This window comes from Pseudorca crassidens, chromosome 14 (assembly GCF_039906515.1).
Source record: "Pseudorca crassidens isolate mPseCra1 chromosome 14, mPseCra1.hap1, whole genome shotgun sequence".
Taxonomy (NCBI): Eukaryota; Metazoa; Chordata; class Mammalia; order Artiodactyla; family Delphinidae; genus Pseudorca; species Pseudorca crassidens.
This window is the reverse complement of record NC_090309.1, coordinates 10,463,002-10,478,155: the sequence shown is the minus strand read 5'-3', so window position 1 is coordinate 10,478,155 and position 15,154 is coordinate 10,463,002. Positions and strand designations below refer to the sequence as shown.

General features: G+C 48.9%; 1 protein-coding gene across 8 annotated transcripts in view; it reads left to right on the top strand.

Annotated features, from left to right (window-relative positions):
* LOC137205931 (nephrocystin-1) overlaps positions 1-10,977 on the top strand; it is a 104,913-nt gene extending 93,936 nt beyond the window's left edge. For 7 of the 8 annotated variants that reach the window (XM_067704341.1, XM_067704338.1, XM_067704337.1 and 4 more), the window contains 3 exons: positions 5,153-5,320; positions 7,547-7,669; positions 9,619-10,977. In XM_067704341.1, the coding sequence (XP_067560442.1) occupies positions 5,153-5,320; positions 7,547-7,669; positions 9,619-9,681 (354 nt within the window). In that variant the 3' untranslated portion in view covers positions 9,682-10,977. Of the gene's footprint in view, positions 1-5,152; positions 5,321-7,467; positions 7,670-9,618 lie in introns of all 8 variants that reach the window. The other variant, XM_067704339.1, reaches the window with a different exon arrangement.
* The last annotated feature ends 4,177 nt before the right edge of the window (positions 10,978-15,154 follow it).

Sequence of the window (15,154 nt, the reverse complement as noted above, 5' to 3'; positions counted from 1 at the left end):
AGAAACAGGATAACAAACTCCACCGGGTTTCAGTTCACCTGGAGTTTGTCCTTGGCCCTGGTCCCTTCAACTGTTCAGAAGGTAGAGGGTGTGGAAATAAAAAGTAAATCACATTCCTCTTTGTAACGTTGATTATGGATTATGCAACCTTTACGCCAAGAAGATTCCCGTGCAATTTGAGTAGATCCCCAAATGCTCAGAGGCCCTGCCTTTAGGGTGTGAAATCTGGTTGTGAGGCAAGACAGCACAGGCGCCCTACCCTGTGCCCTGCGTGGCCTCAGACCTCAGTCCCCTGCAGGGCAGCAGCACCTCACAGACCGTGGTGAGAATGAAGTGGGGACATGTAGACTGCGTGCATGCAGCAGTGTCTGCCCAGGGTGGCCTCTGATGGCAGGAGCTGGGCGGGGACCCCTTTGCCAGCACTGACAGGCCGGCTGGGGCTGAGGCACACTCGCCCGCTCCCCCGGGCCTGGCACAGGTGAGCTGCCAGTAAGTGGCGGCAGGTGTCAAGTGGCAGCTGTCTGGTCTTAGAAAAGCCCAAGGGAGTGAGAATTGCTGTACAGAAATGAGGCCGTCTGAGCGAGTGCATTTTATAAACTGTAAAGCCCCTAGTGAATGTGAGGCGGTGGTGGGCTTATCACTGAGTCAGTTGAAAGAATGCTCTTTGATACCCTTCCCACCTACTTTGTTCCAGGCCCTGTGCTGGGAACTAGGAATACAGCGGTGAATGGCACAGACCGTTCTCTGTCCTCGGAGGTCTCAAGTGAGACTAAAATTTTACAGGTTCTGGTGCAGTCACTAACTCCCGAATGCTATTCCCACTAATAACCAGCATTGTTCGGGTACCGGCGGTGGGCCAGCATCTTTATGCACTTCCCATGGCTTGGTGGGGAAGGTGCTTGGCAGGTACCCACCAGCCAAGCCCTGGCACCTCCCTGAAGCATCAGCGCCCCCGTCACTGGGATCAACAGGCAAGAGCCTGGGGACAGCGGCTCTCATCCTGCATCGCTCCCTCCTCAGGACAGGGCAGCCCTGGCTCACTCACTGGCAGTCCCAGGCCCAGCCTAGGACTTTCAAAATTCACTTGGAGATTGTTTGTTGAGGTCTGGGGAGATGTGCTCCCAGAGCTGGTGCTTTCAGAGGGGGCCAGGCTTCCGGGGGTGTTGCCCAGCCCTACAAGAGCCTAGGAAGCTGTGACTTGTAGTCAACTCTCTGGTCTATTCTGGCTTCTCCTCCTGGTGCCTTTCTCTTCAGAAGAACCTGAGAATTCTCCACAAATTCAAACGTACTTTTCCTCTCCAGGACAATGGCAGTGGGAACCTTACTGTTTATTTGTAAGATGAGAACTCTAGTCCCAGAAAAGCAGGACCTGAAAGCTGCATATCTTTCAGCCGAGCTGGACAAAAGTAAGTGGAGTTGTTTATCCAGAAAGTCTCCAAGAGCATCATTCAGAACTGAGCTACACCCACAGTTGTGATCACAATCAAACTTCAATAAACATGGGAGGGAAAAAGTGAACAGGAATGAAAGTTAACAGAAGCCACAAACTAGAGAATCAGGCTACCAAGACAAAGACAATGGAATCATCAGATATTGAATATAAAATAAATACCAAGCAATATTAATGAAAAGATACGCAACACCTCAACGCCCTGTACCATTATTGCACAAACTGCAGAACACCAGAGACAGCAAGAAGACTCTAAAAGCATCCATATACCTAAGACAGATTCCACAGCAGCAATGAAGCTGGAGCAAAATGGAATACTATGGAAAGATGTAGAACACCGTGGGAAAATACCTTCTAAGGAAATAATTGTCAGGGGGGAAATAAGGACAGTTTTCTGACAAACTGACTGCTGCCATCTGACCTTTCCTAAAGAAACTACTAACAGTTGTATTGCAGGAAGAAAGAAAGTGATCCCAGAAGAATATCTGAGACGCAAGAATATCTTCATTTCTTAAGGTGATCTTAAACTTGACTGAAAAAGCACAGTCTATAAAAGAAAAGATTAACATATTCAATTACTTTAAAATCAAGAACTCAGTTCACCAAAAGACATCATAAAATGTGAGACATAAATTGGTGCAGCCACTATGGAAAACAATATGGAGGTTCTTCAAATAATTAAAAATAGAACTACTATATGATCCAGCAATTCCACTCCTGGGTGTTTATCCAAAGAAAGCAAAAACACTAATCAAGAAGATATATGCACCTCAGTGTTCATAGCAGTGCTATTTATAGCAGCCAAGATATGGAAGCAACCTGAATGTCCATCAACAGATGAATGGATAAAGAAGATGTGGTATATACACACAATGGAATATTACTCAGCCATAAAAAGGAATAAAATATTGTCATCTGTGACAACATGGGTGGACCTGGACGTATTATTCTTAGTGAAATAAGGCAGAGAAAGACAAATACTGTATGATTTCATTTATATGTGGAATCTAAAAAATAAAACAAATGAACAAGTATAACAAAACAGAAAAAAATGTGAGAGACATATGCTGGCAGAATATATCTGCCATATTTATAATAGTTAATGAGATCCACACTATTAGGAAGAATTCCTATGAATCAATTAAAAAAAGACACACCTGTAAGAAATATGTAACCAATTAAAAAACAACAATAAAAAATTTCACAGAAGAAGAAATACATGAAACATGAAAATAGAATCAATATTATTAGTAATCATAAAGATTAAAATCTAATGAGACACATAGAAAATCCCAAGGAACCTACCAAATAACATCCTCCCCCTCAAAAACCAAAACCCTCCTTAAAGTAATACGTGAGTTTAGCAAGTTGCAGGATACAATATTGACAAATAAAAAGTCAATCATATTTCTATCTGCTAGCAAGGAAAAACTGGGAAATGGAAATTTTAAAAAACAACACTATTTACAATAGCTCCCCCAAAATAAAATACTTACGTGTAACTATAAGAAAATGTGTACAGTATCTGTATGCTAAAAACTACAAAACGTTGATAAAAGAAGTCAAAGAACATCTCAATCATTGGAGAGGCATACCATGTTCATGGACTGGAAGACTCATCATAGTAAAGATTTCAAGTCTCCCCAAATTGATCTATAGATTTAACACAATCGAAATCCCATCAGATACATATTGTAGATATTGACAACCTGATTCTAAAATTTATGTGAGTGACTTCCCTGGTGGTGCAGTGGTTAAGAATCCACCTGCCAATGCAGGGGACACAGCTTCTAACCCTGGTCCAGGAAGATCCCACTTGCCGTGGAGCAACTAAGCCCGCAAGCCACAACCACTGAGCCCGCATGCCACAACTAATGAAGCCCGCATACCTAGAGCTCATGTTCCGCAACAAGAGAAGCCACGGCAAAGAGAAGCCCACGCACCGCAACGAAGAGTAGCCCCCACTCGCCACAACTAGAGAAAGCCCGTGAGCAGCAAAGAAGACCCAACACAGCCAAAAAGTAAAATAAAAAAATTGTTTTAAGTAAAAAAAATTTTAAATAAAATTTGTGTGGAAAGGCAATAGAACTAGGGAAGGGGATGAGCTTTCTCCTGAGATGGACAGAAATGTGAGTCACCTGCACTGACAACTATTTTGACTGCTGTAACTTTAGAGAAAAATTTTTTTAAATCTAGTAGTGTGAATCCTCCAAACCACAAACCCAAGAGACATCCTTGGCTCCCTGTTTCCCATCACTCCGAATCTCCAGTGGTCTCATAGTCCAACGAATTCTTCTTTTTCAGAATTACTGTATTACTTAATAAAAGATATACTCCTATGTACCTTCTATGAAGTGAAAGAAATAGAACATTATCATTATCTTTGGAGGCCACTGTACACTCGTTCCCAATCCCATAACTCTCTTCCTCAGAAGGATCATTCTCAGGAGGTGCTGATGAGGGTTTTGAAGGAATTGGGGAATGGCAATGAGTTCAGATTTTGTACCTGTTAGACTTGAAAAGCTTGAGGGGGAGGGCCAGGAGTGGGGTGAGGCAAGTGGGGTGCCTAGGGTGCAAATTGTAATAAGGCACTTGCTCTCAGGGGTCATACAAGTGCAGAGAGATGTCCAAGTAGAGACACCAAGCGGGCATGCAGGGCTGAAGGCTGCAGAGAGAGACAAATGCCCTGCACTCGGTTCCTGGGATCGCCAGCCCGTGTGGTGCTTAAAAGCACAGATGTAACAAGGGGGAACCCAGGAGACTCGCCAGGACATTCTAAGGAGGGTCAGGAAGGAGAGGAGACAAACCAAGAACAAAATTCCTTGGTATTCATGTGCCTGTAAACCCTTGTCCTCCAGGCCTCTAACTGAATGTGCTGTCTGGTGGACATTTAGTTCCTCCCTGGGCTCACCGACATGGCTGCAAGCCCAGCCCCAAAGCAAACAAATGCAGAGCCCAAGGCAACAGCAAAAATTTTGGCTTTTCCGCCAAAGGGATAATAAGTGGCTAGACAGAGTTGAGAGGTGATTTAAATGGAACTGTATTGCCCAACTGGTAACTGACTCCAGGGCGTCAGATACTATACCCAGGAGGCTCCAAACCAAACGTCCACAGGGCCAGGCAGGGACTGTCGGTGGATGAAGGGAGCCAGAAGGAGAATAGTATTCCACAGTGCAAGTGAGCAACCGGGAATGTGCCACACAATGGCATAGGGATTGGGAAGGTTGGGGATGTGATCCACTGAGAACTCCAGGTCCTTTTTAAAGAGCCAGTCCCAACTGGTTTCAGGCTACTCTGGCCTGGGAAATGGGTTCACTGTGGCCAGAACTATGGATTTCTCAAGAAAATGTCTGAAATCTGAATTTTTCGTGTGAAATATCCCGTTTTAAATGTTGGCAACTTATGAAGAAATGTTTCAAAAACTCTATATGCCAACACTGTTTGGGCCAAGAAGACACATCCACAGCCCAACTTCAGCCAAGTCCTTCCATTGGAAACTTCTGTGTTAAACAGGTGTATCTCCTAACAAAATTTACTCTGACTCAGGGGCCAGCCTTCCATCCCCATTTCCCTCTTGAATCCCACCTAACTCCACCTGAAGAGCGTTTAACCAGAGCCAGAGGAGGAGAGAGGTGACCTGCAAAGGGAAACGTGCCCCACACCAGCCAATAAAGCCCCTTCTCCTGTGGTTTTCTCTTACAGATATTTGGGTGCTGGGTCTGGATCCTGGTGGCCGCCACCCAGGTAGCAAACCCACTGCTACAAGGATGGGTGATGTACGTCTCACTCACCTCATTCCTCATCTCCCTGATGTTCCTCTTGTCTTATGTGTTCGGATTTTACAAAAGATTCGAGTCCTGGAAAATCCTGGTAAGAACAAGTGAGAGCGACCCAGGCCCTCAGGCTCCTCCCAGGCCAACGTCCTAGGTGTGGTGAGGACGACAGGCCTTCTGGGCGGGAAGGAGAACCAGAGACCTTTCCTGGCCTGGGCCCCTAGGGCAGCGGTCCCCAACCTTTTTGGCACCAGGGACCGGTTTTATGGAAGTCAATTTTTCCACGGACCGGGGTGGGAATGGGCGGGTGCTTCAGGCGGTGATACGAGCAATGGTTCAGGCGGTAATGGGAGAGATGGGGAGCGGTGGGGAGCAATGGGGAGCGGCGGGGAGCAATCGGGAGCGGCAGATGAATTTTTGCTCACTCCCCCCCGCCCCTCACCTCCTGCTGTGAGGCCCGGTTCCTAACAGGGGCTGGGGACCCCTGCCCTAGGGAACCCCGACTTTTTGTTTGAATGTGTTTACTATTAGGTCGGAATGAAAGCTTCCCTCTGCCAGAGTCCATCCTTCACTGTATTCCCCCCATTGCCTCCCTCATTAGGGAATATCCATGGCCTGTCTGCTCCTGCAGCAAGTGCATCTGGAAGCGTTTTCCCTCTAGATTTAATTTATGGTCAAATCATTGGAGCAGCATTGAAGGAAAGGCTATAGAAAAAGACTCACCCCAATCTCAAGACCCTACCACAATCACCTATCACAATTCATTCTTCCATATTCCCGGCAAATTTTATGCAAAATGTATAAATCGCACTGAACCAATAATCTTGGATGTAGAGTCTTTCGTTTAATATTATGTTGTTAAATTTTTTTCATCCCATCATCTCGATAACCACTGAAATTTTTTCTATATTGAACAAGTCAAAACATATACAAAAAGTAGGGAGGGTTATTTTATGGACCTCATGTAACCATAACCCAGATTCCAGAATTTTCAAGATTTTATCACACTTGCTTCACCTAGCCTTTATTTTTTCCCCCTGAAGAATTTTAAAGCAAACACCAAACATCATGTCATTCCATTCCAGACACGTCAGTATACCTCCAAAAAATACACAAATTTTCTTATATTATCACACTTACATAAAGTTAACAATAATTCCTCGGTATCATCAAAGACGCAGGTCACATTCAGGTTTCCCCCATTGTAACTGAAACATCTTTTTGCAGTTAGCCTGTTTGAATCGGGGTCCTCACCACGCCCACTCGCACTTGGTAGTGATGGTTCTTGGGTACCTTTAATCTAGAATGATTCTCCCTGACGGGGACTTGCTGAAGAAACTGGGTGGTCAGGTGTCCTGTAGAAGGTCCCACATTTTGGGTTTGTTTGCTTCTTCCTGGTGTGATTTGATTTGCTCGTCTAGTCCCTGAATTTTCTGTAAGCTGGAAGTTAGCATCTAAAGGCTAAACCGAAGATGGGTTAAACCTTTCTGGCAAGAACGCTTCATAAGTGGCTTCAAGTCACACCACACACAGTGACTGGTGGTCCCTCTGTGACAACCATACCCCATCAACTTTTTCTTAATGCTTTCTTTCATCTACTGATGAATATTCTTTAGGGGCTGCAAAATGCCGATTTACCTATTATGACATTTCTCCCAGAATTGATAACTATGACATCCTAGTGGTATTGAAAACTCTGCTGGGAGTTTAGCATAGAGGTTCAAAAATTGAAATCTAGAGTCAGATTAGCCTGACTCTGCCATGTGTCAGCTAAGCCTCAGTTTTCTCATCTGTAAAGTGGAGATGTTAATAGTAGCAGCCTTATGAAATTAGCTGTGAAGATGAAATGACACATGTGTATATTGTTAGGACAGCACACAGCAGGTCTTCATAACACTAATGGTTAGGAGCACAGGCTTGGTGTTAACGTGGCCTGGGCTCAAATCCTGGCTCAGCTTTTATTCACTGACTTTAACCTTGAACTTCTCTTTCCTCAGAATGGCACGAACGATAAATGGTACCGACCTCATAGTTGACAGGGTTAAATGAGATAAATGGGGAAAAGGCTTAGCCTAGATCTTGGCTGGGAAGAAGCACTCAATAAATGGATGTCCATACTGGTATTATTATTGCAGTATATTAATCCACTATTGTTCACCACATAGAAATTTCATTAGAAACACTGCAAAAGAAAAAAGCAGGAGTTTCGGGAGCAAGCTAGTCTCTTTTGCCCCCTCTTCCCAGCTACGTAGTCAAAGAGGAAAGAGTTACCTGCTCGCGTGTCCACGTGACTGTGGCCACGGCCTCTGCTCCATCTTTCCAGGACAGCCTGTACCACGGGACCACTGGCATCCTGTACATGAGTGCCGCCGTCTTACAAGTACATGCCACGATCGTGTCTGAGACCCAGGACCTGAAAAACTACTACATAAACACTGCAGCCTCGGTGAGTGCTGGACAAGAACATGACAGCTGCCACCATGGAGGGAAATGCATGAGGCTTAATTCTGTCTCCCGCAGAACAGATGTTCCTGAGCCCTCAGGCAGAAGGAGCCTTGCAGGATAGGAGGAGGTGTGTGTGTGTGTGTGTGTCTGTGTCTGTGTGTGCACGCACACACATGCGCACGCAATCAGGTGTGCCCAAGCTCGCAGGGTACCAAGCCCAAGTTCAGGTGTCATCTCTCGTCTTTGGTTTTCTTGCCCCCTTACACCCACTACGCTACCCTCAGAATATGCTTTTCCAAAACGTAAATTTTCCAAAATACACATCTCTTATTGAAAATTCCTCAGTGACTCCCATGGCTCCTGGAACGGAGCCGGCATTCCTCAGCATGGCTCAAGTTCCCGTGTCCTTTTATTTCAATGACAGACGTGCACAGGGTAACATATTGGCTGATGGAATCCGAGGCAAGGTGGTCCAGGCGAGTCATGGGACGAGCAGGACCCCTGGACTTTAGGTCCACTGGGACCGGAGACTCTAGGCCAGCAGGGCCCGGCCTTTCCAGTCCCCGCGAGGCAGCCTCCTTCCTCTCTTGGTGGGATGGCGCCCTCACGTGGCAGCTGGCTCACAGCTGGGGAATTTCACCTCTGGAGCCGCCTAACCTTCCTTACACCTTCCCAGGAAGGTCTAATACCCAGGCTGGGTCCCAGTCCACCCCCACCTGTCGCTGTGACCGGAAAGGTCCTGTGTCAGTCGGGGACTCCCACAGGGATCAGGCAGCAGGAGGAAGGGGTGTGGCGCAGGGTGCTGACCCCACTGTAAGAAGGATGAGGTGACCCATGAGGTGACCCACGAGGGAGGCCTCAGGGGACTTCGGCTGCCTTTCCGGCCTGTCTGCTTCCTCCCGTTCCTGGCCCGGCACCACCGCACCCCGCAGCCCGGCTGCTCGCCCTTGCTCTGCTGTTCCAGCCACATCAGTCTCCTTGCTGCCCATGGACCCGCTCTCGCCTTGGCCTCCTTCTGGGTGAGGCCGTTCCCCTCCCTGTCCCCTTCCTGCTTTGTTTTCTCCTGCGCGCTTAGCCCCACCTTCCATACCACTCTACTGGTTTATCTTGCTGATTTTCCGCTTCTGCCACTAAAATGTAAGCTCTAGGAGGACAGGAATTTCTGAATTTTGTTCAGCATTATTGCCACAGTTGCTCTTGAAGCACAACAGGTGCTTGCAAGATATTTGTTGGATGAATGAATGAATGGAACAGAGTGTGATTGGACGGGGGTTGAAGTGAGGCTGGAGTCGTCTGCTGGGCCAGGACATCTTCAGGCAGTGCAGTTGGGCGACTCTGGGGATGGCTTTGGACGTGGAGGGTTGGGGAGGGACCCCTGGGGAGGGAGGGGTGGGAGGGATCACAGGTTTGTGGCTTGGGTAGCTGGATGAGATGAGGGTCCTGGGGCCGACTGAGCTTGTGAGGAAATCCCAGGAGTTCAGTGTGGACCACAGAGAGGTCGTGGGGCCTCTGAGGCTCTGAGGGGCTGAGAGGCGGGTGCGCAGACATGATTTCTGGACCAGTGAGTGAAACTTGTCATCAGAGCACAGACAGTGGCTGAAGGTGGGTGAGGGGAGAGTGCCCAGAACCAGACAGCAAGAGAGAGAGACACAGAGAGAGAGAAGAGGGGGAGAGTGTCCAGGGCAGGGATGGAGATGGACCCACTTTACGGCCAGGTAGAGGAGCACACGTCTGCAGATGAGAGGGACGCTGCACAGTCACAGTGGAACATGGGGATGGAGCGTTTCAAGGAGGATGGAGAGGCTGGCCAGTGGTTGCCGCCCTTAAGCCAGGCAGGGCTGGGGCAGGGAGGGGATGAAGCAGGGTCAGAACAAGGGCCTCCCAGCAGCTAAGGGCCTCTGTGGGCTGGGAGCGGGCATCCCTAAGGAAGTAACTCCCGGACTCTTCCAGTTATTTGCCTTCATCACCTCCCTGCTCTACATCCTCCACGCCTTCAGCATCTATTACCACTGAAGAAGCAGGGAGCTGGGCCGGCATGGGAAATGCTCTTCTAAAGCCTGGAGTATCAGCTCCCCAAAGAGGTTTTCAACATGTGCCATCTGCGTGATAAACAGAAGCTCAACGATGACATCACTGGATCAACAGACCATCTTTTCAGAACGAGTGATGAAATCGCATGCTGGGCAGATCTGTTCGGACATTTTAATTCATTGTAATGAATATGAAAAAGCTGGGAGGAGGGCTTTGTTGTTTTGTTTTGTTTTGTTTTGTTTTGCCTGGGAAAGTAACTGTCTCTTGGAATTATCTGACAATGAACCTCGCTCTTCTAGAAAACTAACATCTGTAAGCCGTCACTACTGAAAATTCCAGGTCTACCATCATCAGGCCTGTTTGGGCCTCAGCAACGAGATTCCCCACAGCAGGTCTATGGGAACCTTCATAATTTTCTTAAAATCGAAATGGTGCTGTCAACGCTTTCAGATCTGAAGACCCATAGACCTTGTTCCTGTCCCGTGGTCCTGTCTCTGCTTCTCAGCAGTGGTCCAAACCCACTGCCCCCTCCCACGCTGCCCGACCCTCATTCACATGCCCTCCCCTTTCCTCCCCAGCTTTGGGAGCCAAGGGAAATCTGTGTAAAATCAGCTTTGAGGGTAGATTTGTGGGGGAAATAAGCGATTGGTTCTAGAAAATTTTTACACAGCAAGACCTGGGGGAGGGGAGGAGGGGTCAGGGAGGGAAGGGTGTAACCCGCTTCTCTGTAACTGTAAGTCAGGCCGCTCTGCTCAGAGAACTGCAGGGCTGCAGGACGCCTGGGTCAGGCCTCCGGACCCCACCCCCTAAGGACTGGGAGTCACCCTGTCCCTCAGAAAAGACCATCAAGGAAGCCGGCAGGACGTTACATGCCAGGATTCTCCTCTGGGCTCCTGTCACACGTGGGACACCGATGAGGCCGGAAAGGACCCATCCCAGGGTTCCTACTGTTTCCCATGCATCCCTGAGTGGTCCAGCTGGGAGGGGCCTGGAACCACCCAGCCAGCCTCCTGCAGTGAAGGGCTCCCAGGGGCCAGGACATGCAAATGCATTTGCACTTCGGGGCCATTCTCAAAGAAAAGGCACAGAGAAGTGTACAATCGAGGTGCTGGATTCCCAAGTAAATGTTTTTCAAAAGTAGGCGTGCCATCTGGCGTTTCTGTCCCTGTGCTGGGGTTCCAGCTGCTTGGCCTCAATCTCTAACGTTGAGTCAGGGCTCAGCCCCTTAACTGCGTGGACCCGATGCCATTTTGAAATGAAATAAATTATTATGTGGAAGGGACTTGTCTTAGCCTATTCTAGGGCTTACAGTTTTGTATTGACTCTTTTCTGCTCCTGAAGGGGAGGGGGAGGCAGGAGGGGAAGTCACCGGAGAGAAAACTCTGGCTTCATTCCCTGCTCACTTCCTAATCGCCCCCATAGCTTGAAAAGCCACCATTCATCTCTCACGTTCTTGCCTGGTGGCTATCTGAGATGGTCATAGTTAAGTATTTACTGAGTAACCACATCCAAGTAGAAGTCATTTGTACAGTCAAAAGCCCGGAGTTGGTCGGTTTCGTGGTGTCCGCACTGGAACGGGCCACCATGTGACAGGTCCCAACAGCAATTACACAGAAAGCGCCCATGGAGGGTTTTCCGGCCCAGCCCACCCGGCCCTGCTTCTAGGGCAGCTACACAGGGACACTGAGACTGTCTCCAGGGCTCTGGTTTGTAGTGTCATTTCCACTTCAGTAAGAATAGTTTGGGTGCAAGTTCCAGAAACCAAACTCATGCAGCTTAAGCAAAGTCAGGGATGCCCTGGCCAGGGCTGTGGGGTGCAGAGGCCTGGGGGGCAGGAGAAGACCCCTTACCGAGCCCTCTCCCTCATGTCCCTGCTCTCCTTCATGGGGTGCTGTCCTGTCCTCCCATCACATTGCAAGGCCCCCCACCCACTGGGCACACACTGTGGACCCAGCCCTGAGCCCCGGCACCCCCTAGTTCACCTGCAGCTGCTGCAGCTCCCGGCCACCTTCCTTCCTTCAGGACGGCTGTCCTCTCTCTCTAGGACTCTCCCCAGCTCTCATCTTCTGTGGGGAAGACCCGAGGCAGCCTACCAGACTCCTCAGAGCCCCCAGCAGAGGGACGCACCCCCTGGGCCTAGCCAGGCTGGGCTTTGCTGGGTGGCCCTCACCCAGCAGGACCCAGGGAGCCCCTGCTTTCCCATGGGGCTCCCTGGATCCTGCACCGACATCCTTGCCTCAGGGTGGGCTTCAGGGGAGCTCAGAGTAAGACACCCTGATCTCAGGTGGCCTCAGCCTGCAGCGGCTTAAAGCAGGGTTTCGGTTCCCCAGCCAGAGCTTGAAGTCAGGCCGAGGCGGCGAGAACGCTGAATCCTAGCCTCGAGGCCACGATGGCCAGTGACAAGGCCCCTGGCCCTTTGGCTTTGCAGAAATGAATTCCCACAAAGAGAGAAAGTAGCAAAACAAGTAAAGTGTTTATTAGGAAGAAAAAGAGTACGTGTGGATAGACACAGGGGTGGACTCAGAGAGAGAGAGTTGCGCCCTCAGGGTAGTTTGAATCACTTACATGGGGCATTTGTTCCAGGTTTCCTTTGGCCAATTATCTTGCTTTGCCTGGTTCTGTGTCCATATTTGGTTTATCTCAGGGTCCTCCCATGCGTGCGCATGCATCTCTTAGCCAAGATGGATTCTAGCAAAGAGGAGTATAGCTAGGTTGACATCACTCCCTTTGGGACCTCCTGAGCACGTATCGTTGGGAAGGTCTCCTTGACCTCAAGAACAAGGAATATGTGGTCTCTATCTCTTATCTGGGCGGGGCTCAGCTCCTCTCTCACTCCTGCCATTTTGGAGCTCAGCCTGGGGCCCATCTATCTCCTGCCTCAATCCCACACCTTGTCCTGAGCCTCAAGCCCGTGCTGGGCACTGGGGCCACGGGCATTGGGAGGCAGGGTCCTGCCAGCTGCACTCTGTGGCCCTGGCTGAACAAGTTGGTAGCAGGTTTGACTGGCAGCTTTGTCCAGACAGCCCAAGTTCTGCTTTGACCAATAACTGGGCTCTGATATTTAAATGAGATAAGAAAAAAAAACCCATTAAAATTTGAAAAATAAACAACATACTTAGCTCTGGGGTCTACCTCAGCAGGAATGGAAAATCCCTAGTTGACAGGGTGTTACCCTCACCCTCCTGCCCCCTCCTGCCCCCAAATCTGTCACTGACCTTCCCGTTAGGGATTTGCCGGGGAGCACAACTCAGTGATAGCTGGACATTGACCATGGAGGACCTCAGGCAGCCCTTGATCAACGTAATGGGCAGTGGGGGAGCAGTGCCGACGTCCCCCGACATCTGCAGAGCTCACACCCACGTTCTGCTGCTAGATTCTCCCGGGTGGGACCCGGTGCATCCTGGGACACCAGAAGATGACGAATCTTATTCCCAGCACTCCTGTCCCTCGGTCAACCATCTCCAAGGCCGTATGTCCCTGCCTCTGTCCTAGCCTGGTCATTACACAGCAGCTGGCCCATCACCTCTCAGCGACTCGTGGGCCGGGGGGTGGAGGCTGTGGGTGACATTTCCATGGTGACGCTGGACCTCCCCTGCACAGAGACTTTACCCCCAGGAACTTGTACCGGCCTACTCAGCCTGACTGTGTTGGGATTGATCTCTGCATACAAATTTGGAACGGGCGTGTAAGACCCTCTATCTCCTCTGTGTGTGTGTCTTATCAGAGAAGAAATGTTAGAGGTAGTGATTAAGCACCTGGGGTGAGTCAAGACCCCACCTATGGAGGTTCCTTAAAAAACTACAAATAGAACTACCACTTGACCCAGCAATCCCACTACTGGGCATATACCCTGAGAAAACCATAATTCAAAAAGAGTCATGTACCAAAATGTTTATTGCAGCTCTATTTACAATAGCCAGGAGATGGAAACAACCTAAGTGTCCATCATCGGATGAATGGATAAAGAAGATGTGGCACATATATACAATGGAATATTACTCAGCCATAAAAAGAAACGAAATTGAGCTATTTGTAATGAGGTGGATGGACCTAGAGTCTGTCATACAGAGTGAAGTAAGTCAGAAGGAGAAAGACAAATACCATATGCTGACACATATATATGGAATTTAAGAAAAAAAAATGTCATGAAGAACCTAGGGGTAAGACAGGAATAAAGACACAAACCTACTAGAGAATGGACTTGAGGATATGGGGAGCGGGAAGTGTAAGCTGTGACAAAGCGAGAGAGTGGCATGGACATATATACACTACCAAACGTAAAATAGATAGCTAGCGGGAAGCAGCCGCATAGCACAGGGAGATCAGCTCAGTGCTTTGTGACAGCCTGGAGGGGTGGGAGAGGGAGGGTGGGAGGGAGGGAGACACAAGAGGGAAGAGATATGGGAACATATGTATATGTATAACTGATTCACTTTGTTATAAAGCAGAAAGTAACACACCATTGTAAAGCAATTATACTCCAATAAAGATGTAAAAAAAAATACAGTATATTGATGGAACTATATCAATAATCATTGTGAATGTTCATGGTTTAAATGCACCAAATAAAAGGCAGGGATTGTGGGAGTAGATCAGAAAACAAGACCCAAATATACGTTGTCTACTTTAAAAAAAAAAAAGACCTCACCTAGACACCTCTTTTATTCTAACTTATCCACCAGGGCGTCCAGGAAGCACACTGGTTTCTGCCCACTTTAAAGTGTCCCATTGGCCCCAGTCCCCCACTTACACCCTTGCTCCAGGGCCTCTGGCTGCATCTCCTGCAGGGTTCAAGCGAAGAGGGTCATCTCTGGCCCATCCTTCCCCTCCCAGCCCCGCCCCCCAGGCCTCTGCACCAGCCCCCCTCCCTGTATCAGCCCCCTCAGAGGCGGTGCATCATTACCTTACAGAGAGGAAGACATCTGGATCTCACATCCAGAGCGCCGCAGTATCAAGTCATAGCTCAAAGCCCCAGGGTTTCTCCAAGTTTTCTTCCTTGTCTTGACCCTTCCCTGTAAGGAGACGTTCTCAAAGCACAGGAAACAGAAAAATATGGCCCAGTTTATCAAAACATGCAGAACGTCATCCCAGGAAGGTTGTGCATCCCTGAATCACACTTTCTTCTCGCTTTCACGTTAGCGCCGAGTTGTTAAGTTAAGCGCGTGTGACAGTCAGGGTTCCCTCACCCATGTCTGGCTCCCCCTTTGCTGGCAGGATCCAGCTATTGCTAACAGCAGCAATGTACCCAAGCTGCCTTGCAGCTGGGGCTCGATTCTGGCTACTGAGAGAGAAGCAGATGTCTGCTCCAGTGGAGGGTGGGGTGCAAGACTGGGGAAACATTTTTCCCTCCGGATAAAGGGGTCAGACATCACTGGTTGTCTGAGATTGAGTTTCCCCGGGGACAGACTCTGAGACCGAAGCTGCGTGCATGCAGCTTCACCAGGGAGATGCACCT